Below are 27,252 nucleotides of genomic sequence, written 5' to 3'. Positions count from 1 at the left end.
AAAATACGAGAATAAAAGTTGTATAAAAGATGTAGTTAAAACGGCTTATATTATGAATGTTTTCTTTGAGCGGGACATATTTGTGATTGTATTTAAGTAATATTGAGTGTGAATGTGCGCGTGTTAGCGTTTTTATATGTGTGTTTGTATATGTGTGAGTAGGGGTCTGGAGCGGCTTGATGAAAGCTCTGTGCTGTAGATCGTAGTGGCCTGAGAGGTTTCATGGCGCTCGGTTGAGCAGTTGTGTACAGTATGTAATTTGGAGTGTGCACTCCTGAAGCCGAGCACCATCATCCTACTTTTCTTTGATTAATAAACAGTTTGCCTTTAGATCGTCCCTATTGGATACCGTTGTGGAGCCCATAATACTGTGCCATCTGTGATGTTGAAATGTTATTGACGCTTGGATTTCTTTCAGCTTTTGTGGAAAAGATTCCAGCGCTGGGGGACTCTTCTCTTTTCAATATTATCATCTGCTTTGTCTTCACTACCTCTTGTCACCAAAAAAAAACCCCACACCATCCTTTACTGTCACTGTTAGATTAGCCTGGTCCAGCGGCATATGTCGGGGGAAGCTCACTCGACACCACCAGTCATCATATTTACTAACTGGACTCGTCCCTCCATGTCTAAATCATGATACCATTAAATTGTTAAATCATTGAGTATATCATTATTGATGTAATCACTGTTTGATGTTTTCCATGATTGCTGTTACATAAATACAAAAACCTCCTCTCCTTGGCTATCAGATGGGCATTCCGTGATAAGCTACTGTTACCTGATCATCACAACGCCGCTCTCTGCCCAAAGAGCAGTGTTTAGCCACATACATACACTGCACAGAGAGGTGGCAGTGAGGCCAGACAACAGTCAGTAATGAGCATTTGGCAGTCTCAGGACAAGAGTGTGTGAGAAGAGCTCCAGGGCGATGGAGCTGACCCCATAGACTTGTGCTGTTCTGTGTGCTGTCCAATGGACAGGATGTGCCCTGTCTGGCCACTGCTCTACTAACAGTGAGGCTGCATTGTGTGTAACGACTGTTGCTGATGCAGCAGTGCAGCACCTGCAATCCCACCAGAAGTTGATATTTATAAGCAAATGTAGTTGTTGATGTGTCTGATTTCAGCTGATGAATAATTATTTTCACGTAGTCGTTGATTCACTTATTCAGCATGTTCTGATATTGCGTAAAATGTGACTTGGCAATTGGTTCTTGCCATCTCATTGTATCCATTTCATATTTTTTGTTAAATATTATCAAAAGCCTCTGATCACAAATGTTTTCTGAAAAGGAAATGTTGGATGTGTGAGGCGCAGGGGCTCGTGAATCGAACAGTGAAGGGATCGGTCTGAACTTTTCTTATCTTTCTCTAGTCTGGAGGCTCAGAGCAGGAGCGTACCAAGAAGAAGCGGCGGGGGGATCGCTACTCTGTGCAGACCTCCCTTATCGTAGCGGCATTAAAGAAGATGCTCCCCATCGGCCTCAATATGTGCTCTCCTGCAGACCAGGAGCTCATCAATCTCGCCAAGATCAGATACTCACTGGTACTTTGATGTGTCTGAAGCCACCTTGCTGACTGTATTTTGTCCCAACATGGAAAAACTGTAAAAAAACTGAAAAAAATTCGTCCATTTATAGATTGTTTTTTTAATCAAGTGCTTTAGATTTATATATAGTCATGTCAGTGTCAGTTGTTTTTTTTTTTAATACTTTTTGAATAATATAATTTTCTTGAGTGAATAAATAATGAATGTCCTTGTAGAAAGATACGGATGAAGAGGTGAGGGAGTTCTTGCACAACAATCTGCATCTGCAAGGCAAGGTGAGTAGACCTTTTATTTGTTTTCTTTACATTTCAAAGCAGAAAATAAATATACAAATCCCCTTGTAAATATCTTAACACACATATTTGACCCTTGATTTCAGGTGGAGGACCCAGCTATGCGCTGGCAAATGTCTCTCTATAAGGAGATGTCAGGAAAGGCTGAAGATGCTGAAGACCCTGAGAAGGTGGTAAAAAGGGTGCAAGAGGTGTCTGCTGTCCTTTACCACATTGAGGTGGTGAGTAAAGACACAAGCTCAAGTGCTCTGCAAGCAAACACACATGACTGTATACAGGTGTCAGCGTTATTTGGTTGCTAGTGTGGTGGAAATTCTAATACATAGGGTGAGATCTGAAATAAGGCTTCACTCAAAGTCTTTTAAGTATTTATTCTTTGCGCAAAGAAGGTTCAGTTCATCATGAGAGTCGTGAGAGAATGAACAAAGAGTCTTGGAGAATCACTTGCTTATTAACCCTGAGGAGGCGATGAATCAACAGCCCTGATCGGCCCCTCCAAGTCTGAGAATGCATGGGAGGTAGAGAATGCCAGTTTAAATCAGTTTCTGCCCCTGGCTTATCAGAAGAACATAAAAGCAGGCAGCTAAAAACAAAAAAACAGGTTAGTCATCAGATATGTTAATAATCAGATATGTTATTTTCCATTACACTAGTCGCAGCCTAATTGTTAGAAAAGCTTTTGGAAATGAAATGAGGACCTACTCTCCTGAAGGATTTGTTCACTGTACATTTTTACTTGCTTCAGACGGAGCATCCCTACAAGTCAAAGAAAATGGTGTGGCACAAGCTGCTGTCTAAACAGCGTCGCAGGGCTGTGGTGGCCTGTTTCAGGATGACACCCCTGTACAACATCCCCGCGTAATGATTCCCTTCCTACTCAATAAAAAAAAAATCTATAAAAAAACAAATCTGAAGGCTTAACATGAGCCATTACAACCCTTTAAATGACCTCTCCTCTCACAGGCACAGGGCAACCAACATGTTCTTGGACGCCTACAAACGCAACTGGTTAGAGACTGAGGGTTACTCATTTGAGGACAAGATGATCGACGACTTATCAGTAAGTCATCCCCCCGGTTAACACTGAGACGTACCATTGGCATTAATGGCATATTGTCTTCAGTGTATACTAAGGTTTTTCTTACCATTCATTTTATCTCCAATCTGTAGAAAGCCCTGGAGGAAGAGGAGGAAGAGGAAGAGGAGACCGAGACGAAGCCTGACCCCCTTCATCAGCTGATTCTTCATTTCAGCCGCACAGCTCTCACAGAAAAGACGTAAGAGCATCTTGCTTCTTCTACAACTCACCTTTGTCAACTGTTCCCAAGTGAGACTTGTTGATTCCTGTTTTGTGTTTTTCTCATTCCAGTAAACTTGACGTTGACCATCTTTATATGTCTTATGCTGATATTATGGCAAAGGTAAGAGAGTCAGTGAGCAGCATCTTAACATTTGAGCCATTAGCACCGCATCTCGAGATGTAAAATGTATGTTTTGCATATACAATAAATGATAGAAATACTGAATAACACATGACCTGAAATTGCACAGCAGAAAGTATGGTGTTTAAAACTGGGTGGTGGCTGGTGGTATACAGTACATGCCCAAAAGTTTGTTTTACAGTAGTTACCCAACATTAACCCTGAACCTACCTAATATTGGTTTACTTGCCTTACCCTTCAAGTCAAATACATATTTAACCTTGCACAAGACACTACAATAAAATATGAAAATGGCAACTGCAATTCGAGAAGTTGTCACCTCCACCTTTTGAGAGAAAAAACAAATGTAAATTGTACGTACAACATATGAATTTGTTATTTGACAAAATGTTGTGCCATCTGGAGTTAGATTGCTAAATCTGATGCGATCCAGCACTCAGTCCTTGACTTGCTGTCATCTCCCTCCAGAGCTGCCACATTGGTGAGGATGACGAAGGGGGAGAACAGGAGGGGGAGGAGCCGTCCTTTGAGGTGCGACAGACAGAGATGGTATGGGGGGACCAGGGGATGGGAGACAGGGGAGACAGCGGAGAAGCAACTACCCACGCAGTGACCACACCACATTACACTCGGCACACCAACACAACATTTTTTCTCTTTCTCTTCCTGTCTTTTTACTCGTTCACTCACACTACTTGTTTATTTCCTGTTATGGTGGACTGACCTGTGCATGCCTTTGCTGGACTCTGCCCACCAGTCGGATCAATGTTGTGGACTCAATTTGTTTTTCTTTTCTAAATTGCATGACTTGAGTGCAGAGAGACGGTGCAGCTAAAGACAACAAAATGAAACCTACATGTAGATCTTTGCTAGGTGTTTAATTTCAGAATCACAATTTCCAAGCCTGATGAATTTTTAGGGTTTCATTAACTAAATCTACTGCAAATTACCGCATCACAGTATGGTTTAGAATATCTACTTCATACTTACTTAAAATACGTTCAGCAGCAGTTATGTTTTGCATGCCTCATGCTTGAAACAACGAAATGCAAAAGAAAGTGCCATTTCTGTAATCCTGATCTTTAAGCATATGTTATACAAAAATGTCAGACATTTATTTTAAAAATGTTGAAATTCAAGAGGCCTCCTGGAAAATCAATCTCTCGACTTTTGTTGTTAATTTTGGTACAAGTTATCCATAATAAAATACACCTTCATGTATGTTGTAAACAGAAGCAGTGCCACTATCAGTTCACCAGCACAAAACCTTAGTGCAATAGACCTTTTTCACGGCAGACATGTTGACATGTCATAGCAGGAAAAGCACAGGTGTATTCAAAGCCATCAATGATGGCTGCATTCCACTTAGGAGAGGTCCTGGTGGTGTGCATGCTGACTCCCTGAAATAGCTTACTGGGACACTTGATGGAATTGAGTAGTGGTGCACGATATATCGGCCGCTGATATAATATCGGCCGATATGGTCATTTTTTTAACACATCGGTATCGGTGCGATGTCAAATTATATATAATTATATAAATATTAATTTTTTCTTCTGAAAATCTGATGACAGTCATATTTTGCACACAGATAAAGGTGCCCAATATCAGTCATTTTGGAAAATAAATCACAAAAGTAAAAAAAAAAAAAAAAAATGCGTTTTAGAAAATAGTTCTTTATTTGATTATCATAAAAATGTATCGACATCTGTAAATATCGGTATCGGCCATAACAGCAATATTAATATCGGTTATCGGTATCGGCCACAATTTTCACATCGGTGCATCACTAGAATTGAGCCATTGTTAAGGTTATCAATTTCAGCTGTGCTTTTCCTACTCTGACAAGTCAAAATGTCTGCTGTGAAAAAGGTCCATTGCACAGTTAATATGGACAAAATGTGCTCAGCAGCACCTACAAAACCAAACCCTCAGTTAATCAACCCCTTAGTATGATTTATAATTTGAATGGATATCCTAATATCATATTTACTCAAAAGCCTGGCTTGGACACTGTGATGTTGTAGGTATTAAAAACCCATGGCTTATTCTGGAAGGCAGCATTACATCCATTTGCACTGTGAACCTGTACTTCAATGAGTTCAGTGTTTATTCTTGATACATACTGTATGCTCAGAAATGTGATGCTGTCGTCCAAGACTTGAATTAAGCAGCTATCTTTGGAAACTCTGATAACTGTTGTCAAGCCAAGTCGTGCAGCAGGTTTCCTAACAGTAGAACCAGCTCTCTTGAGCCGATCTTGTGTGTATGTGGTCAGTCTCTTCCAGGATTGCACCACCCTTTCCTGACTCACACCCTCCTGTACTCACCTGTTAATTGGGCTGTGTTCACCCATATGGACTCACCTGATAACTCACTAACAACTGACAAGTAACTGATTTAGTCTCTCTTTACCTTGAATTGGACAATGCTAACAAGTCTCCCTCTCTGTACTCACCAAGGACTACAGTAAAAGCCTGCACAGTCAGCCGTACATGCACTGTCCCAAACCCAAGCACACACTCATGCAATCATACACTGACACACATCCAGGCACACTCACACCCTTCACACTCATCACAAAGACACATCATTTGCTGGAAAGATGAGCAGAACCTCTGTAAGTAGAGAAAAGTTGCTCCACATCACAGTCAGGCTTATGAGGGAGGGGGGTGGAGGGCAGAGGGAGGGGTAGCTTCAGTTGTGGGTGCTTTGGGTGGGGCTTTATGCATGGTGTGCAGTGGGTGGGTCAAATCGAACCTCTTTTGACAAGAGGATGGTTGTTCAGAGCAGCTTTACTGTATCATTTGTAACAAAGTAATTTAGTATAGTAGGAGGACGGTGGTGTACAGTACAGTGGGCATAGCAGTAGAGTGCTGTATTATGTAGCAGCAATATAAACAAGTATAATATGGTATTGTACTGTACAGTGTAATATTGTATAGTTCTGTACAAGTGTTATAAAAATTGCGAAACACAACAGGTCTCCATATTATATATATATATATATATATATATATATAGTTTGTTTTTATATATATATATATATATATAAAAACAAACAATATCTGCAAATACATGTAAACAATACATATGACAAGTAAATAATACCATTTATTTAGTTTAAATGGTTGTTTTAAGGCGAAAAACTCCCTTTTTCAGTGCTTGTCGACATACATTTAGGTATCTGAAGTGCCTACCAACCCACAAACTGTGAAAAAAGACAACTCAGTCAGTTTTTGTGGGCCGATTAGATCAGAAAACAAGGGGTTCAACAAGTTAAGGTGTGGCTCCCCTTCCTATGTCACATGCAGGCTTATTAGAATATACCGCCATCCATCTCCAGCCATGGTTTGAGAACTACCATGGCAAAGATGTGCCATATTTTTCTTTCGAGCCAATCTGATAGACTGTATAAAATATGGACGTAGTCTCCAGGACTTCATCCATAGGTTTCTGAAGAGCCAAAATGAAGCTCAAAGTAGGCGGTTCCCGGTGGCTCCGGCTGTCGTCATGTTGGCAGTGCCTGACGTCACTTAACTTAGCTAATCCACATATGGGCACAGCAGTGGAGCATGGTGGAGCTGAGGCAGGCCCACTGCAGCCTACAGTCTATGCTAGCCTCCTATCATGGCAGCCATCTGTCACTCAAAGCGGCACACCCTCAATTATGCATAACTTTAAGCCTAAATATATATTTTAAATGGGTGAATTATAAAAAAGTTTCAGCACTGGCTGAAACTTGCCGCTTGGCCAATCAGAGCAGACAGAGCTTTTGGGGAGGGGGGCTTAAAGATACAGAGGCTGAATACTTATATTCAGACAGACATTATGAGAAAAGTAATGTGTTTTTTGAAAATGAAAGCATGTAAACATGTTCTTAGGTTTGGGTTTAGATACCCAAAACACAAGTATGACCCTGACAATTAGCATATGTCTCCTTTTTTAATCAAATTTTTTTGCAGTTAGATAGCAAATCAAAATCTCTAATTCATATAATTGAAATTAGAAAATTAACTATCAAACTTATGTTGCATTAAGTAAATCCAAAATGATTAGCTTACAGTAGGCACTTTACAAGAGTCCACTGCTAAATAACTAAATGATACTCATTACCAATTCCAAAAAAGTAAATGCCTTTGCCTTCATTTCAGCTCAGGTTTATAGACTTACAGTTAGTTTCCCGTGGGTTAAAAAAGACCGAGAGGAACCACATAATGCTGCTGCAGGTAGCCTAACTGTAGGGCTTTGAAATAGATCAACGCTGAGTTGGACCGTTGGATAGGATATGCATGCTGTGTTACTCTGACGACTGCTGTTGCTTCCTCGTAAGTGTGTGAAATGTCTGGTATGCCCTGGGAAGAAATGTTTGCTGCCATTGAATGTTTGCTGCCTCTGGAAGATGTCAAGAGCTGGTATAACTGTCTCCATCACTAATACACATTGTGTTCCATTGGAAAAGAATGTGCGTACGTGTTCCTGTATCTCTATCTTTGTGAGAATGAATGAGTTTTTGTATTTTAGAAGGGCCAGTATTGCAGCCAGCTCCCGCGCCATAATCTTTTCATCACCAAGACAGTGTGTTTTTCAAAATGTAGGTTCATTCAGGACCCTGAAGGAATAGTTCAACATTTGGGGAAATACAATGAAAGGCCATCTTGGCCTTGGAGATACCATTGAATCTGGCGACCTCAGTATAAGGACAGGCCTCATGAGATACTGTAGTTATTTGTCAAAAATAACTTTCTATAATTAACTAATGCTAAAATCACCATGTAATGCTAACTTAGCTAGCTGCTTCTTTTTGTTTCTAGCCTGTGATGAACAGACATTAATATTGCTGTTAATTAAAATCAGGTAGCTTAAACCTTGGATGTCTTGTATGTCGTCGTCATCTTTAGCTTCATTAGAAACGTCTTTGTGTGCAGTCAGTGGATGGTCATCATTAGGACAGAGTTATGAGGATGTGTGCGTGTTTGTGTGCGAGTGAATGCGGGGGGCAGTGCTGTCCTGGTTGGCAGGGTTACAGCTGTGTCCCACCTGCTCTGCTCCACAGGATAAGGAGATGGAGAAACAGAGGCTTCTGTACCAGCAGTCCCGTCTACACAACCGTGGGGCTGCAGAGATGGTGCTGCAGATGATCAGTGCCTGTAAAGGTAGCTACTCTCTCTCTCTCTCTCTCTCTCTCTCTCTCTCTCTCTCTCTTTCACTCTCTCTCTCTCTCTCTCTCTCTCTCACACACACACACGTTTTTGTCACTTGTGTGGACATTATAGGCTATCATTATCTTAGCCACATGAATGATTAATTACCCATCTGGGCTAATTTGTATATTAGGTCATTTATTTTAACTGTGTAACTATTATAGATCCCTTCAGCCCAGTCAATTGAATGCTGGGATAGCGATGTGAGGTGCATTGCGTTCCCAGGTTTAGTCCAAATCAGATCATTGAGCTACTAAACAAAAAATGTAGATGCTGTATCTCACCTATTATAAAAATGCCAAAAAGCAGTGGAGAGCGAATTCTCCCAGGTTTTAAGGTAAATAAATGCTGTAATGTTGTAAAATCCTAGCACAGTGCAGTACGATGCACAGTGTTGTGAAAGCAAGATCAGTAAAATCAGAAATATTTATTGTGATGGCAGAGAGGAATTATCTCTAATTTGTTTTTTAATTTTAGGGTCACAGATTGTTGCACACCACCAGTGGTGGAATGAAACAAGTATATTTACTCAAGTACTGTACATTTCATGCAACTTTATACTTCTACTTCACTACATCTCACAGGAAAATCTCATACTTTTTACTCCACTGCATTTCTCTGACCGCTTTAGTTATTAGTTACTTTCAGGTTCACAATATTAATACAAAATATAATTAACAACAAATTCTGATATACAGTGAAGTAGTTAAAATTAGCTCCACCTTTACCAGCTTCAGCAATACAGTGATGCTTACAAATGAATGCATCAATAATCAAATCATATAATATATTGCATTCTGAAATGGGCATATTCTGCATAATGAGCACTTTTACTTTGGGTATTTTGCTGCTAATACTCTTGTACTTCTATTCAATTTAAATACAGGACTTTTACTTCTAACACTTTAAAGTACCAATGCTATGCTACAGTGTACAAATACTATATAAGTACGTAATAAGTAAAAGATCTGAGTACTTCTTCCACCTCTGCACACCACTGATGTCTTGTCCTAATTCAGGCGTACCTGGAGCCATGGTTTCTTCCACGCTTAAACTGGGAATCTCCATCCTCAATGGAGGCAACAGTGATGTACAGCAGGTAAATATACCCTATGAGAGTTTTACAAAATATATTTTAATTAGAAAGTTGGAATAAAGAGCTCAACCAAGTGTTCTGTTTTTTTTCAATACTACTTTTGTTTGTGTCTTTGTGTCTGTGTGCAGAGAATGCTGGACTATCTGAAGGATAAAAAGGATGTGGGATTCTTCCTTAGCGTTCAGGCTCTGATGCAGACCTGCAGGTCTGTCATGAATGATTGTTGTTAACCTCTCTTGTTTTTGATTGTTGAGGTTTTGAAGACACTGTAACTCCAAACATTGCTTTGAGAAGGGCTTATTCGAAGTAAAAAATTCTAGGACTTTATTTTGTTACACTGACTAAATATTTGATCTTTACAGCGTTTTGGACTTGAATGCTTTTGAGAGACAGAACAAGGCAGAGGGACTTGGGATGGTTTCAGAGGAAGGCACCAGTAAGTATGGTCGACAGCTTCTATCTGAACACACTGTGTGTACATGTAGCAGTCTTTTTTGTTTCATTGTGCATCGGCTCTTGATATAATCTGACATGTTTCCAGTTCCAATGTGTAGTCTATCCTTTTGTGCACCTGTTTGTGCCTGTTTGTGGATGCCTGGTTGGAGGTATGTTTTCATCCAAGAGTGTTCAAGCCACGACACTCTTGTGGTGTTTTTCCATACACGTGCTGCCTTGGCTTGACTCGGTTTGACTCGTGCGTCAGCTTAGCACGACATAAATTTGAATCAACAGGGCTGCCCGCTCGAAGGTGTGTCTAACTTTAACGTTAAAGAGTTTTTTAACGTTAAAGCATTTTTTTTTTTAAAGTAAAGTTGACATTGAAAAGCAGCATGCTGATCTATGGCTGCAACAAGTGGTCATAGGAGCAGCTGTAAAGCGGTGGAAAAAAACATTTAATTTAATTTCCTATAAATTCTTCATGTTAAATGTCTGCTGCTATTTTGTTATTTAAAAGCTTTTGTTATGAAGCAGCAACATCAGGAAATGTTGGGTTTTCTCAGCAGCGGTAACTAAACACAACTTAGTAAAATAAAGCAGATGTCTGAAAGAACAAACAGGGACGCCGCGTGGGAGGTAGAATAAACTTCAAACCACAGAGATTCAGTTAGAAGCTACAAAAGTACTACGCACTAAACCGACACTTTAAAAAACGTCTTGCACGTAAATGAATAAAGTCTCACAACACACCTTTGTTTGAGGGGGAGAAGGGGGGGGGGTCGTTACTTCTACGGTTTGGCTGTGGTCGGCGAGACGTCACTGCAACCAGCTTGTAGGCGGGTCAGGCGCACTTTGGCCGAAACTGGACAAGGCACAACTAGGCGTGTTTAAACTGATAAAGGAAATGCAAAGCAGCGTCACGGATTGACTCAGCAAGTTGCCGCGGCCAAAAGTGCCAATGGAAAAACACCATTGTATTAGTCACAGCATTTTGACTATTGATGTATGAAACTGTTTATCATCCACTGACAGCCATGAGATTTCTGGACTCACTGCATCTCTTCTTGTCTTTCTCTCTCCTACATCATGTTCATTTTTCCCGTTTCAACCCTTTACCCCTCACGCTCATGTCTTTCCTACCTGTCATTTTGCTGCTCTCACGGTTCTCAGATAAGAAGCTAGAACGTGGTAAATGATCTCATATATCTTACTTTCTTTCTTTCGCTCCTTTCTGTCCTCTCTGTCCTTTTAACTCTTAATCCCCAGACTAGTTTTTTTCTTTCCTTTGCTGTGACCTTAATAATCGTTTCATTTCACACCCAAGGACCCAGTGAAATCTAGCTTTACAGTCACGTATCACAATAATACACTCGCTGCTGTAGCTGTACTCTAGCCTTTTATTTCTGCCCTTTTTCCTCTGGAAGTGACTGTAAGGTTTGATTTTCTGCTTTGAGTGCTTTATCACAGATCTACTGTAACTCTGACACTCTTATGACTGATCACTGGGAAGGAAAGGCAATACCTCATTTTTCCTCTCCCACTCAGTTCTCTCAAGTAGATCGTAGAGAACTACACCGACCCTGTGTCCTAGAAACTCTGAAATTAATTCTCTAAGGATTGACCTACACAGCCAGACCATCTGTGTAAAGCCACTGCGTATAAATCCTCACATTCCCTAAAATGTCTCCTAACTTCTGACCATTTCAATTTAATCCTGCTTTACCATGCAGTGCTATTTAATTGTGGCGGTGGTGCACATTGAAACACTGCCGCTTTTGTGCACAGGGTCACCAAAATCAACACAAAGTGAAAGTTCCTCGCTGTAACTTTAAAAAGGTTCCAGCACTGTTGCTGAACCATGTGCCCTATAATTTTGTATTTTATACTAAAAACATGTCGACTCTGTATGTGATCACAGGCCTTTGATTGCTACAGATTCTGGATTAGTCCGTGTTTTATTATTGGGAAATATGACACCTAGCAGCACCGCCACGTTTTTGCTCTGTCATGATTCAATCTGAGCATGCTTTTTCATTTTTGACAAAGAAAGAGTTTCAAGTAGCCAGTTTCTGATGGCATGCTAATAATAGAGAGCTTTACAAATTGTATTTTGCATGGATAGGATTTAATATTTAAATCAAAACCTACTAAAGTAAACTGCCCACGCATAAAAGGCTACTCAATTCTTGTAAGAAGCTTAGTTGTCGTTTTTCAGTCCACCCTGACAACAACAGGAATTAACTCTTCATTTTCCACGGTAGATATACAGTATGTTGGTGTGTATTGAGTAGTTTTTCTCCCCCCCCCCAAAAAATCCATACTCATAGCTTACTGGAGTTTGCAGAGTTCAGTAGATCTGTCCTGCATGAGTAATTTCTGTGTTCACTGTCAACATCTTAATGTTTCATCAGTTGTGTGTGTGTGTGTGTGTGTGTGTGTGTGTGTGTGTGTGTGTGTGTGTGTGTGTGTATATATATATATATATATATATATATATATATATATATATATATATATGTATGTGTATATATATATATAATGTATATGTATATGTATTCCATGTCCATTTCCATGTGATGTGAAAAGTGTTTGATGTGCTGTCCATTTGAATTTTGTTGAATAAATGTTTTCTGTAAAAAGTATCTGGAGAGCTAGACAGTGGTAAAGTTTGGGGGAGGGAGCAGTATGGTAGCCTCAACCTCCCCTTTTCTGCTGACAAATAGATGGGGACTCAGAGGTCTTTGTTGTTTTCACTAACATATTCTAATGAAAGCAGGGGAGTGGAATGAGGTGATGGTACTTACAATTTTATTATTTTTGCAATGCACATGTGTTTACAGTCACAGACACTTGCATACAAGTATGCATACATACAAGTACACTAATCAGTGTCCCTCAATTATCAACACACACACACACACACACACACACACACACACACACACACACACACACACACACACACACTTGTTCTTTAGTTTGATCTATTGTTGATAGATACTGTTATGTTTTTGTTTATCGATAATATTTCACTACTAAATCTGGCAATGCTTTGTGGTATTGTGCATTGTTTAGTGTGTATCAGTAGATATGTAATGTTAAATTGGATTACCATAATCACCATTTTACCAGTTCCTAATTAACACAGTTGAAGCTTAATCTAAAAATCTAATCTGAATGCCGTTTATTCTGTTTTAACAAGTCGTTTGGTTTTAGATTAAGCCTCATTTTACTTAAAACTCTAATTCCTAGTGTTTTTTGAATTAAGAAATTGGACAGATCACTGTACTAGTTTAAATAAAATGACTTTATTCTGTAAAACGCTGATTTGTCTTTAGAACTGTTGAAATCATTTTTCCTATAGGCAGAATTAGCTTTTTGTCCTCAAATGTAATTTTAGGACAAACATTGATAAAAAAATGACTTGTTAAGATGGAGACTTACCAGTGTATTGTTTATTTGCGAGAACCTTCTTGTTCCTTTTAGTAATAACTGATTATACATAATTAAGGGAAATGGCAATTTTTTTTCCTGAAGATCATTGTTCTCATATCTAATGTATGAACGCAGTGTTGCAAGAGAACATGTTTAATAGTGGGGCAAAGTGTTCAGTTAAAAGTAAAATACACTGGTATTTTCTTTTAATACACCTAATGACTTGTGCTTACTTCTTATTACCACTGTGTATTCTAACAGCAAACTGACCGAGTCCACATGTACTCTGTACTGGGACTGTTGAAACTGTCCTTTCAACAAGATGAATTTGCATGTCCTATGTTCCTCTTCCCAGATGAGAAAGTGATGGCGGACAATGAATTCACGTGTGACCTCTTCCGCTTTGTGCAGCTTCTTTGTGAGGGCCACAATAACGGTGAGTCTCTTTACCAAAGGTGGTGTTTCAAAGTGACCAGCCAGGAGAGTGCTTGCTCATATTAATAGTACTGTATATTACCTATTGTTTCAATTGTTGTAAACTCCATTTAAAGCGCATCTTGTTTCCATTGTCCGCTTTCAGATTTTCAGAACTACTTGAGAACTCAGACAGGCAGCACCACTACCATCAATATCATCATCTGCACTGTGGACTACCTGCTGCGACTACAGGTCACTCTGACATTCTGATGGCGGTTCACTGCTCTTACTCCCATGACTCCAGACTGGAGCCTCCTTTTGCAAAAAAACACTTTGTTTAGTCGATTGTTGATGAAAGTTAGCTCTCCACAGCATGGAGCAGGTTATAACTGTGAGGTTCTTGTCTTTGCTAGAGGAATTTTTTTGTTATTTTCGAGGGAGCTTTTTGGATTGTTCATTTCAGTCAATCAGCACACGTAGATGTATGTGCAGTACATGTACACACAGAGGCTCTCTGCATTCTCGGATTGTGTACTTTAGCAGAAGCACTTAACTGTGTATTGACTTTGCCAGAAAGCTGCTTAAGTCCAACTTCAGTGACTGGCAAGGTAACCCTCCCCTCAGGGAAAAAAACACTTTAATTTGGGCCAATTTGATAGTAAGATAGAATACAAAAGTAACATAATATGTCTGCTCTACCGGGTGAGCTACCCAGGCGCCCATATATAGAGGTTTACTCCTCGACGCATTCCCCCTCTCTCTCCCCTTTCATGTCTTCAGCTGTCCTACATAAATAAAGGCCTAAAATGCCCAAAAATAATATAAAAAAAGTAACATCATATGTTCTACCTTCTTCCTGTATGCAGGAGTCGATCAGTGACTTTTACTGGTACTACTCAGGAAAAGAAATTATTGATGATCCTGGAAAGAGGAATTTCTCCAAAGCAATGACTGTGGCCAAGCAGGTCTTCAACAGCTTGACTGAGTACATCCAGGTAAGAAAGTTCCTGTATGAATGATAGATGGATAAAATGTTGAATCATGATAGAAAACATAATTTCAAGGGGACTCCATTGGTTAATTTCCCAGTAGTGGTACCTCCAGTTCAGTGGAAGCCAGTGAGGGTTCATGTGCTTGTCACTGCAATACAATCACCCACTGGTTGGAGGGTGGAATCTGTGTGTGGGGGGGGGTGAACATTGTGCATGTTACACTTGCCAGGTGAGCAGATTTTCCCCACATTATTATTATTATTATTATTATGGAGGAAATTGGCCTTTTGAGATCGGGGAAGAAAAAGGCTAAGTCAGACAGCAAGTTTTTTTTCTTTCAAAATAGAACTATAAAACATTTTCCATATACATTTTGATGTTGATATTGGGATATAGGATATTGCGTACAACTAATCATAACCCAGTCAAGCAGACATACCAAAACAAGACACTATAGTCAATGAAATAAAACAATAAAGCTATATTTTAAACTTCTGCCTGAAAATAATCTCCTAATATATAGACATATTTAGTTTCAGAGTACTTTGAAACACAAGACAATGTTAAAATATATCATGATGACGGCACTGGGATATCATCGACATTTTTCTGTGTCTGTCAGGGTCCCTGTACTGGTAACCAGCAGTCTTTGGCCCACAGCAGGTTGTGGGACGCTGTTGTGGGCTTCCTGCACGTCTTTGCTCATATGATGATGAAACTTGCTCAGGTAAGAAACATCCCAATGTATGCTTAACCTTTTTGTAGTCATACTCTCAATTTTCCTGTGTATTTCATGGTATCTTTCTGGAGAGAATACAGACAAATTCTGCATTTTGAATGATCCAATAATGTCTTTGTTGTATTACAGTTGACCAAAAGATGAGTCCAAGCAATTAAAATAGAAATGTATGCATTTCCATATGGTATATTTTAATTTATTAGTCCACTCTTAGTATACTAATTTTGTGAACTGTCTCTCTCATGGTTCCTGCAGAGTAAAGTATGTATTTATTTGATTTTTCTTTTATTTGTATACCTTAACTAGCTTTCCCCCCACATTACTTTGTCAGATTGTTTCTGCCTCGTCACTGAGACACTTCATGTTTAAGACTATAACATTTTTGATGCTGTAGGTTTGAGCACTTAGAAATGGCACAGGATGTCCTTTGGTTATCTTTCTTTTTAAAATCACATTTAAATGCAGCTGTCTTTTTCATGAAATTCCACTTGAATACAACTATATAATGTATTATTCATATTAACATTTATACCTCAATAGAGTTTTACAAAATGCAGTTTTAACTTTGACTTTTGATTTTACTGCATTAGTATAAAAGGCTATTTATATCTGTTTGTCATTCTACTGCTGAATTATATTGTGGCTCCTCTGCACACTTTCCCTGTGTCCCACTGAACGGATCAGTTCACCAGATTGAGCTTGTCAACAACATGAATTCAAGTTAAGATGGCAGAAAAAATTTGAGGAAATACAGTTAATCCACCTCACCTGATTTAAGTATTCATTTCCTAGTACTGACCAGTGATTAGGGTTTGATTGTGCTTTGGACAAACATGTGCTTGCTTTGAATAATGTGTGTCTGCAGTCTGTAACTTGTTTGACCTAACAAGGAGCGGCAGTGTTTTCTTACTCAGTCTAATTTTGTGTGACAGTGTTGATAATAATAATAATAATAATAATAATAATAATAATAATAATAATAATAATAACTTTATTTCAGGACACAAATGGAAGGTCCATAGTACATTAAAAAATGACAATATTTACAAAAATATAGCAATAAATATACAGTACAATTCATATAAATGAATAAAAGGTCAACAACCTTCACCTGTAATATATAAACAGGAGTGCCAATGTCTCCACAGTATAGATGCATACCTGACAGAGCTAAAACCAATGTGGGCTAAAGCTTGTATAATTCTGTTTTCTGAGACAGACATTCTACACATGTATTGATAAATAAGGTTTCTTTATTAAGGCAGAACAGGTAGGCACACCAACACTAACAAACATTTGACTACACCATCTTGGTTGTTTTAGAAGCAGTCTCATGCCATCATTATACGCTATAATGTTGAGTGTTACTGATGCTGCTGTTTAAAATGCATTTTTGTATTTTTATATCTTAAATTTTGTACAAATGTCAGGTTATTATGGTTTGTTTAAAAAAAGCAAGATAGAATAACTTTAGCATCAGCACTAACCGATGAGATGTGGTCATACTCAGTATCATACTGTACATATATATAAATTCAGAAACCCTGTGTTGACAGTAAAAACAATTGACTTTTACACTGAAACACTGAAAATATGTCATACCATGTTTTTGTATTGAAGAAGAAGGCCGATATGTGCTAATTTATCAAGACTTGCATTTGAAAAGCTTCAAAAGGTTTTAAAATAGATAAAATTAAATTTGAGGATGTGGCCCGGAAGTAGGGTTGGGCATCGTTTGGATTTTAACGATTCTGATTCCAATTGCGATTATTCCTTTCGATTCCAGTTCTTATCGATTCTCGATTCCGATTCTTTGAGGGGTGGAATTGAAACGGGTCACATGCTTATTTCATAAATAAGAGGAACGTTTTATTTTGATTCAATGGTGGTTTGCAGTTTTACAGGGCTTTTTCAACGTAAAATAAAGCCACACTAGAGCGCTGATTACTGTGCTCCAAGGCTGCAACACAACAAGCGCCTGGCCGCTACGGAAACCAAAACTTTGGAACCCATGATCAGATTTGAAACCAAATCCTCCAAACGATTCCAAACGATTCCAATAAATAAACGATTCCACTGGCATCGTAATTGTTTAAACGATTCCAAGTAGGAATCGGTTCTCGATGCCCTACCCAACCCGAAAGGAACTGTATCTTAAAATTAAATGATTAGATATCATTTACATGCAATCTGTAAATCTCCAGGTTTAGACACAACAGTGAAGTAAAAATGTTGATGATAACATTTTTATTTTCATGTGTAACCCTGTTAGATGCACCCTGATCCTGGACAACGAAATGGCGTAAGAATCTGTGTCTCTCCGCCAGTGCCATCTCATTTAGAGGCCCTTCATGCTTTTTTGAAGATCTTGTGCTTCATCACATTATTTATTACGCAGCCTAATTCCCAAATCATTCACATTTTCCTCTTTGTATATTCCCTCTGCAGTCATTTTATGGTTTTACTTTGCATTTACCAGACATTTTGCTTTTACATGTTTAGTTTTTCTAACAAGCCATCATATCAGTTACACACTGTCCCTGAATACAGAGACAGTGTGCAACAGTGACAGACACTGACTGTCGAATAAGAGACAGTTTGAATAAATGTTGACTAGGAATATATTGAATTGAGGAATATTATATTGTACGAGAACTAAATTGGACAGAGAATTTGTGACTGTTCAGTCAGATTCTGAAAGATGTTATTCCATTGTTAAAGGTGGTTAACAACAAATATAAACTTAGATGACATGTTTAATTATTTATGCTATTTATTCTTTTTAGTTAGCTGTAATTCAAAATGTTGTATTTTTGGATCTTTCGTGTTGTAGAGGTATTAAAAGGTGCCGTTGGGATTTCACAGGTGGCTGATGCTTGCACATCCTGACAACCTTTTCCTTTAGAGCTTCACCAGCCTGACAACCACTATTAGACTGTCTAAAATATATGTGTTTTCTGCTGGTGCAGGTCTTCATGAGTGCTAAAATCAGCGTCTGCAAATGTGTTTGCTCCCATGCTGCAGCCACTTTTTCAGATAAAGGGGAAAGGCGGTGCTGTCGAGCAAAAGGCATTTTGTTCCCTTCTCTCATACCTGCTTGTGTTCCCAGTGTCTGTCGTGCTGTCCATCATATCAAGTGTATTATTTGTGATGTTAAAAATGCATATTCTTTATTTAAAAATGCAAACCAAGGATCATTTTTGGAGTAGAGCACACTCTGAGGTAGCGTCTCTTGCCGTTTCATGTCTCAGAAAGAAGCACATATCCTCTCAAATTAAAATGCGATATATCATTCAGTACACATTTTAAGAACTTTTTTTTTCTACCGTTTGTGCTTCGCTTTGCGTTTTGGCTTTGTTGCAGGACTCCAGTCAAATTGGACTGTTGAAGGAGCTGCTGGACCTGCAGAAGGACATGGTGGTGATGCTTCTGTCTCTGCTTGAAGGTATGATGTCCATCCCAGTTTAGTGACGTCCTCTCCTTTCTGTCACATACCCGCTATATATTCCTCATCTCCTCTCACCTTGTACGGCTTTTAGGCAATGTGGTGAATGGCACCATTGCCAGGCAGATGGTTGACATGCTGGTGGAGTCCTCCAGCAACGTGGAGATGATCCTTAAGTTCTTCGACATGTTCCTCAAGCTCAAGGACATAGTGGCATCTGACGCCTTCCGAGACTACGTGACCGACCCCCGTGGGTTAATCTCCAAGAAGGACTTCTCCAAGGCCATGGACAGCCAGAAGCAATACTCTGCCTCAGAAATCCAGTTCCTGCTCTCTTGCTCAGAAGCTGATGAAAACGAGATGATCAACTTTGAGGAGTTTGCTGATCGTTTCCAGGAGCCAGCCAAAGACATTGGTTTCAACATCGCCGTTCTGCTCACAAACCTGTCCGAGCACGTACCCCACGACACGCGCCTTCAGAACTTCCTGGAGCAGGCCGAGAGCGTGCTGAACTACTTCCGCCCTTTCCTCGGCCGCATTGAGATCATGGGAGCCAGCAGGAAGATCGAGCGCATTTACTTTGAAATCAGCGAGGCGAACCGCAACCAGTGGGAAATGCCACAAGTCAGAGAGTCCAAGAGGCAGTTCATCTTTGATGTGGTCAATGAGGGCGGGGAGAGTGAGAAAATGGAGATGTTTGTGAACTTCTGCGAGGACACCATCTTTGAGATGAACATTGCTGCGTCTATCTCTGAGCCCGAGGGAGGCGGCGCAGAAGAGGAAGATGACGAGGAAGAGGAGGAGGGCGCGGGAGACCAAGGAGAGTCTGGAGAAGGAGACGAAGGGAATGGAGACGAAATGCCTCCAGAGTCCGCCTCAGCCTTTGCAGACTTTCTGAAGAGCGTGGTCGAATTCTTCAACATGTTCACCTTCCGGAACCTGCGGCGTCGTTACCGCAAACTAAGAAAAATGACGATAAAGGAGATGGTGATCGGCCTGGCTACATTTATCTACACCGTTGTGATGGGTATCCTGATGTTTGTTTATGGCATATGTAAGGGCTTCTTCACACTCATATGGAAGGTGCTGTTCGGTGGAGGCTTAGTGGAGGGTGCCAAGAAGATAACGGTGACAGAGATCCTAGCCAGTATGCCAGATCCCACACAGGACGAAGTTCACGAGGACCTGCCGCCTGACCCTGGGGCTAGAGAGGTCCAAGACGCAGACGGGGTGACAGATCTCTTAGATAACGTGGGAGGAGAGGAGGAAGAGGAGGATAGCGAGGAGAGGGAAGGCGGTCGCCTTCCTGGTTTCAATACTCCTGGGGGACTTGGAGACTTTGGTGAGACAACAGCTGAAGAGCCTCCGACTCCAGAGGGCACGCCGCTGCTGAAGAGGAAATTGGTGAGGTGTTCCGTCTGTTACTGACGTTTAATGCGTACGCTCTCCATTGATCATTTAATTAACTGCAAAACAATTATTGAAACAGTTGGAAGCCGCTGCGGGAGGACCAGAAGAGGAGGAACAACCTGTTCAACCTGAAGAAGAGGCTCCTCAGGAGACTGAGAAAGCAGAGTAAGTTATCCGCCTGCTGAGGATCAACATCAAAACTGAGCAGCTGTTGCTAAAGATAACGTGTCCTCAGGCTAATATTGAACCGCTCTGAGATAGGATGTGCAGCTATATTAGCTGTTTTACAAGTAAATATAGATTTAAAGTTCACACATTTCAGAGAAAATATGTTAAGTAATAATGAATCATTAGATCTAATCAAATGTAAAATAGATGTAATTCACTTTTTGTACAGAAATGTGTCGAGACATTTTAGTGTTGATATTTTAACTGTTTGCATTACCATATATCTGTGTAGTTATCAGATGTTAAAACAGAGTCCAGAGAAAGTAATTTCAAAAAGGATAAGTTTCTCTCCTTGTGTGTCTTTTCCAGCACCGAGAAGGAAGAGAAGGCAGAGCCTGAACCTAAACCTGAGGTAAAGGAGGAAGAGCCTGAGGTGAAAGAGGAGCCGACTGTGCAGACCAAGGCAAAGAAGGAGAAGAAACATGCCGAGGAGGGCTTTGAGCTGTGGAATGAGCTGGAGGTTCAGAGGATTAAATTCATGGTGAGCAGCTCTCCATTACTGTACATATTTTTGAATATTGTTACTCAGAAGGCCATCCCATTGTTTTCTTGGAACACTATTTTTTTTTTTTTTAATTTTTAATAGTGGCCTTATCCCAGTTTATGTGCTTGTGTAATAACCCATGGAAAATATTTGGCAACTACCTGACAGAAGAAGTTTAGCACATATTCAGTATTTTTTTTCGTTCAGAATGTTCAAGCAGTAGTGTAACAACAATCACTCCACAGTGTTATTTGTTAGCTAAACCAAATGTTAATGCAGTGGAATCAGGCACTAAAATGTGGCTTTTGTGCTTTGCCCCCCCCCCCCCCCCCTCCAACAGAACTACCTTTCTCGCAACTTCTACAACCTTCGGTTCTTGGCCCTGTTTATTGCCTTCGCTCTCAATTTCCTCCTGCTCTTCTACAAGGTCTGTGCATTTGTAACTGACTTTAGACGGCACACACAGTATCAACTCTGACCAAACCTGCAAAATCACCCTTGCCGCTGCATCATTATACATTTGGCAATAAATCTGTATTTTTCACAATTTGTTCGTATACAAATCACTAACATTCCTGGACAGGATTAAGGTCTACTCCAAAAAGCATGGCTGCCATCAGCAGGTAGAATGTTTAATCGACACTGTCAGAAAAAGTTTCTATATTTGCAACAGTTAGTTAGAACCTTTTTATTACCACCTTCCTGTATTAATAAGTAATTTCTACACTGTGCGCTCAACTTTTTTGAAATTGGGTTTCAGGCCACACAAATTAAATACACTCAGACACTCATTTTGTGTCTGACCTTTGCAGGTGTCTGACAATCCTCCAGGCGAGGAGGAGTTTGACGATCCTGGTCTGTTTGAGGCCTCTGGCCTGTTTGAAGGCTCCGGCGCTGAGGAGGATGGGTCCGGATTAGATGAAGAAGGAGGAGGAGAAGATGATGAAGAAGAAGGTCCCATGTACTACTTCTTGGAAGAGAGCACAGGCTACATGACGCCAGCCATGGCCTTCTTCGGTATCATCCACACCATCATTTCCTTCCTCTGCATCATCGGCTACAACTGCCTCAAGGTAGGGTGGTGTTTGCTCCACCAAAAATCCACGTATGTTTTTGTGTCTGCTTGTAGGCTTCAAGCAGCTTGTCTTCTTTTCCCTCGATACCCTCCAGGTCCCTCTGGTTATCTTCAAGAGAGAGAAGGAGCTGGCCAGAAAGCTGGAGTTTGATGGTCTCTATGTCACTGAGCAGCCTGAGGACGATGACATCAAGGGCCAGTGGGACAGGCTGGTGCTCAATACTCCGTAAGAGCCCTGTCACATTAAAGGATGGCTGGATGGGCTGTCTAAATGATCGCGTTAACAAAACTTTGTTTTAACAGAATCATTTCTTTGACGCAGTAACGCAGGTTTAGTTATGATAATGATCTGATATGATGGAGTCTCTGAACATGTCCAACGGGGGTTGAACGCTGAGTGGTTCTACAGACATTTCAGAAATCAGATGTTTACAAGGCATCTGATTTCTGAAATGTCTGTATCGTCACTGTGCTGCATTTTTTATGAACTAAAATAATCCGGCTCTGTGTGTGTGTGTGTGTGTGTGTGTGTGTGTGTGTGTGTGTGTATGTGTGTGTGTGTCTCTCTAACTCGCTTTAACTCAAGGACAAAATCAGTTGTAGCAAGTCTGGCTGCCATCGTGGGTCACCCTTAGCACAAACCATGACAAGCGCCTTTGGTTGCCGGGTTTCTCTCTGTAGTGCACAGTCCAGTTGCTCAGAGCTTTTAACACAGATCAAATAGACAAAATTATCTGTGGTGTGTGTCAGTCATCTGAAGGTCCAGCACCCTACTGCATATAAAGGGAGAGTGTCAGTTAACTCACCTGGCACTGCTCTAATGAGCTATCCCCACACCTCTCTCCCCTGCAGCTGATTGCAAACCATGCCCACCTGAACATCCATATTCATTTTATTAGGTGTTAATATTAATTAAAGACTGAATGTTTAACTGTAGTATGTTTCAGGAGCCTGAACCTGGAGTTTTCATGTTGCATGCCAGTCATGCTCGGGTCACGTTGGAGACCTCTAACATATGGCGTTAGTAACTGAGATAACTTTTAATCAAATGTTTATGATGTTTCTCTGTCAACGCAGATCTTTCCCTAACAATTACTGGGACAAGTTTGTGAAAAGAAAGGTGAGTTTTCTCCAGATAGCTTTGATTGAAAACATCAACAACATGGCAGGGATTTTGTCTTGCAGTGACATGACATATGTGTATGATATCCAGGTGCTGGATAAATATGGTGACATCTACGGCAGAGAGAGGATCGCCGAGTTGCTCGGTATGGACTTGGCTTCTCTAGACGTCAGTGCCATGACGCACGAAAAGAAGCCTGAACCAGACACCTCAATGTTGAGCTGGTATGTACTGTACACTCTTTACATAAACACTCTTTCCGATTTATAGCACATATCACAGAACACGTGTCCTTCCCTCTGTAGGGTCACATCTATTGACATCAAGTACCAGATCTGGAAGTTTGGTGTTATTTTCACCGACAACGTGAGTTAAGGAAGCAGTTCATGGTATACTTTAGACAATGAGAGAATCTGTTTTTGAGTGTGACTGACAGCCCCCCTTTTATTTATTTTTTAGACCTTCCTCTACCTGGTTTGGTACTTGTTAATGTCTCTGCTTGGACACTACAACAACTTCTTCTATGCCGCTCATCTTCTGGACATCGCCATGGGTGTCAAAACCCTGCGCACCATTCTGTCCTCTGTTACTCACAACGGCAAACAGGTCTCTACACTTCCACTATAATGATGCATCATGAGGGTGTCTTGCACCACTGGCCATGTACTAATGTCACATCCTTATCCACCTGTTCCTCACAGCTGATGATGACAGTGGGTTTGCTGGCTGTGGTAGTGTACCTGTACACCGTGGTGGCCTTCAACTTCTTCCGAAAGTTCTACAACATGAGTGAGGATGAGGACGAACCGGACATGAAGTGTGATGACATGATGACTGTGAGTGGAGGGCAGAGATATGGTTATTGATTACAGGACAGATCTGTAGTTTTCAGAAGGGTCAACTTTACTTTGGGTTGATTTTTATTTGATTTTATTTTTCCTCACTCCCTCGTGCAGTGCTACCTGTTCCACATGTATGTTGGCGTGCGTGCCGGCGGCGGCATAGGAGATGAAATTGAGGACCCAGCCGGGGATGAATATGAGCTCTACCGAGTGGTCTTTGACATTACCTTCTTCTTCTTCGTCATTGTCATCCTGCTGGCTATCATCCAGGGTATGGTTTATAAGTGGCTATCTTCTTAAACAAAAGTGCTCTATGTTGTTTGGGGGGAAATTAGATGCTCACCTGCATTCCAACTGTTATGCTGCACTCAGACATTGTGTCAACTTTACAGTAAAGACAAGTCAAAACTGAAAAAGAGGAGCCATAATTTAATGTAGGGTGTGTGAATTTTTCTGCAGGCTCGTTTATGTCTACCTCCGTGTTAATATGTGTTGCAAATGTGGCTGTACAAATACAAATACAAAGTTTAAATTCTGCATTAAGTTAAGTTTAACATTTAACTGCAAGTCACTACTGTATATGAAGAGTCGGTGACATTTAGTCACTGACTCCAATTTAGACATTGGCGCCCGCTTGTGGTAGTATCCGAAAAGACACTGAGGTAGAGAGCAATGCACAGGATGGATTAAACATTGTACCAGTGTTCCTTATGATTGTCTCAAACAAAAACTTGTTTTAGTTTTTTATGGCCCAGAACTTTACCTGTTTGGTTCAGTCTCACTGCTCCCACTGCAGCTGTTTTAAGCAACAACAAAAAAGATCTAATACGTTACTGTATGTACTGATGTTGTCCTATCTTCCTGTGTTTTCTGATGTGAAGCTAGGAAATACTCCTGAGTGAACAGGGCAGAGACTTCATAAACAAAGGGGAAATGTAGTGAATAAGAAAAATGTGTTTTAGATGTCAGAAAAAAGGGTTTGTGACTAGAAGTTTGCAGTTTTGAATTTTAGACCTGCTGGACAAATCTTTCCAAAAGCGAACAGTCTTTGCTGAGAAGAGCTCTGATCTTCAGACTGTCTTGTCTCTCAGGTTTGATCATTGATGCCTTTGGAGAGCTGAGAGACCAGCAGGAGCAGGTCAGAGAGGACATGGAGGTAATATAATGAGTTTCAGAGGGATTTTACCAGTCACTTTGCTTAATCCACCTTCCGTTGTCCTTGAGTAACAAGGCAAGAATGTGCTTAATCTAAGCTGTCCTTTCTCCCTCTAGACAAAGTGTTTCATCTGTGGAATTGGAAGTGACTACTTTGACTCTACGCCACACGGCTTTGAGACACACACCTTAGAAGAGCATAACTTAGCCAACTACATGTGAGTAACTTCTCGGAGTGCCGATGTGTAACACTTTTAAATACAGTATGTTCTCCTTTTTTATGTTTATGTTGTGTTTGGACGTGAAGAGGAAAATGGCGTGACAGATATTAGCGGTGTTGATGTTGAAGTAGATAATTTGACCATCTTGTCCTGATGAATTTGGCCTCTGAGAAGACTAACTGTGAATAACGTCTTTAAGGGCTGTGCAATTAATTGAATTTCGATTTCGGCTCCCAACGATCACCAAAATAGTACAATCGAGAAAAAACTATTATTTTGCCATGTTCTGTTTTGCAAGAACACTCTTATTTTGTCTTGTGTTCTGAATGACACGCGCACATCCGGACGTGCACATCCGCCCCTCCCGAAGTCCTGAAGCCATAAACTCTCTCCGCCTATACAGTCAGGGAGGCAAGTCATGTGCATATTTTCCGCTGGAATTTAAAAACTAGGGGTGGGCGATACTGGGAATTTTGGTATCGATCCGATACTAAGTAAATACAGGGCTAGTATCGCCGATACCGATACTTTTTACTTGTAACGTCACGATCATTGAATAATTTTGTGATTTTGCCTTTAGTTAGTTGATTATGATTATGATAAAACACAGGACAAAGATTTTAGGCAAATCTAAATGTTTTTATTTACTAACTAGAACAATACTAAAACAATGTAACGGTATAAAAATAATAAAATAATATAACAAAATATAAATATAACAAAGTCAACACAACCAAAAATACCTTCCATTACACACAGATATCTGTGAAAAATAAAGTCAGTTATGCAAAATAAGTAAACAAAAGCCACAATGTATAAATATGAATATAACAATATAAACAACACAACAAAAAAATCATCACAGGCTTCTCTCATTTGTTCTCACTGACTCTCCGCCTCCGGCAGAGCAGGGAGGGAGAGGGAGAGGGAGAGGGAGAGAGAGAGAGAGAGAGAGAGAGAGAGGGAGAGAGGGAGAGAGGGAGAGAGAGGTGCGCTGTTTGCACACTGCGCACAGACTTGGAGAGACGCTGTGCTCGCATGAACTCGGAGAGAAACTGCAACAAAAGTATCGATCTCGTTACGACAGTATCGATCCGATACCAATACTCATCTTGATATCGATACTATCGATATTTTGATTGATACGCCCAGCTCTGTTAAAAATTCAGCGCGAGTAAAGATAGCAGAAGGAGGGCAGCCACAGCAGCGTTTGGTGAGCAAAAAAGGCAAAACCAACTCCGTTGTCTGGGAACAGTTAACGTTAGTTAACGTTAGCTAACCCTGCGGTCCTTCTGCCTCTGTCTCCCCGCTGTAGTAGATGTTGTATTCCCCCGACGCGCTGTATTCACTTACTGTTTAAAACTTTTTCCAGCTTAGTGGGGGTGCATACCGCTCAAAACCAACATGAAAAACATAGTAATGTTCCTTCAGCATTTTGTTTTGTATGTAAAATGAGCAGGGACGTTAAATCACCTGTTTCACGCAACACTATTCTAAGGTGCCGTCTATGTGCTGGATTTTTCCTTAGGTTAGCTAGCAAATAAGCCCACTGACGGCGACATTATTAATCACATTTTGGCACAATGTTTAGTAATGACAGTAGTAGTGGTCATAGTGAGTGAAAATGTGATGTGAGATGCACATTGTGTTATGTATATGGAA

The 27,252-nt window shown here is 40.4% G+C and overlaps 1 protein-coding gene across 10 annotated transcripts in view; it reads left to right on the top strand.

Moving 5' to 3' along the window:
• The window catches only part of ryr1b (ryanodine receptor 1b (skeletal)), an 80,242-nt gene that overhangs the window by 50,752 nt on the left and 2,238 nt on the right, over positions 1 to 27,252 (top strand). For 2 of the 10 annotated variants that reach the window (XM_031285262.2, XM_031285264.2), the window contains 34 exons: positions 1,378 to 1,548; positions 1,767 to 1,826; positions 1,931 to 2,065; positions 2,590 to 2,702; positions 2,808 to 2,904; positions 3,015 to 3,121; positions 3,214 to 3,265; positions 3,755 to 3,835; positions 8,343 to 8,442; positions 9,510 to 9,589; positions 9,715 to 9,791; positions 9,949 to 10,022; positions 11,195 to 11,212; positions 13,815 to 13,895; positions 14,040 to 14,128; positions 14,743 to 14,871; positions 15,491 to 15,595; positions 17,880 to 17,909; positions 18,800 to 18,829; positions 18,971 to 19,052; positions 19,147 to 20,456; positions 20,542 to 20,627; positions 21,000 to 21,171; positions 21,515 to 21,601; positions 21,987 to 22,247; positions 22,345 to 22,475; positions 23,327 to 23,369; positions 23,463 to 23,596; positions 23,678 to 23,738; positions 23,832 to 23,978; positions 24,074 to 24,208; positions 24,329 to 24,485; positions 25,306 to 25,370; positions 25,487 to 25,587. In XM_031285262.2, coding sequence (XP_031141122.1) covers positions 1,378 to 1,548; positions 1,767 to 1,826; positions 1,931 to 2,065; positions 2,590 to 2,702; positions 2,808 to 2,904; positions 3,015 to 3,121; positions 3,214 to 3,265; positions 3,755 to 3,835; positions 8,343 to 8,442; positions 9,510 to 9,589; positions 9,715 to 9,791; positions 9,949 to 10,022; positions 11,195 to 11,212; positions 13,815 to 13,895; positions 14,040 to 14,128; positions 14,743 to 14,871; positions 15,491 to 15,595; positions 17,880 to 17,909; positions 18,800 to 18,829; positions 18,971 to 19,052; positions 19,147 to 20,456; positions 20,542 to 20,627; positions 21,000 to 21,171; positions 21,515 to 21,601; positions 21,987 to 22,247; positions 22,345 to 22,475; positions 23,327 to 23,369; positions 23,463 to 23,596; positions 23,678 to 23,738; positions 23,832 to 23,978; positions 24,074 to 24,208; positions 24,329 to 24,485; positions 25,306 to 25,370; positions 25,487 to 25,587 — 4,601 coding nt within the window. The remainder of the gene's footprint in view (positions 1 to 1,377; positions 1,549 to 1,766; positions 1,827 to 1,930; positions 2,066 to 2,589; positions 2,703 to 2,807; positions 2,905 to 3,014; positions 3,122 to 3,213; positions 3,266 to 3,754; positions 3,836 to 8,342; positions 8,443 to 9,509; positions 9,590 to 9,714; positions 9,792 to 9,948; positions 10,023 to 11,194; positions 11,213 to 13,814; positions 13,896 to 14,039; positions 14,129 to 14,742; positions 14,872 to 15,490; positions 15,596 to 17,879; positions 17,910 to 18,799; positions 18,830 to 18,970; positions 19,053 to 19,146; positions 20,457 to 20,541; positions 20,628 to 20,999; positions 21,172 to 21,514; positions 21,602 to 21,986; positions 22,248 to 22,344; positions 22,476 to 23,326; positions 23,370 to 23,462; positions 23,597 to 23,677; positions 23,739 to 23,831; positions 23,979 to 24,073; positions 24,209 to 24,328; positions 24,486 to 25,305; positions 25,371 to 25,486; positions 25,588 to 27,252) is intronic. The other 8 variants (XM_031285277.2, XM_031285271.2, XM_031285308.2 and 5 more) reach the window with 6 other exon arrangements.

The sequence above is a fragment of the Sander lucioperca genome, chromosome 5 (genome assembly GCF_008315115.2).
Source record: "Sander lucioperca isolate FBNREF2018 chromosome 5, SLUC_FBN_1.2, whole genome shotgun sequence".
NCBI lineage: Eukaryota > Metazoa > Chordata > Actinopteri > Perciformes > Percidae > Sander > Sander lucioperca.
This window is presented reverse-complemented; position numbering and strand designations above follow the sequence as displayed.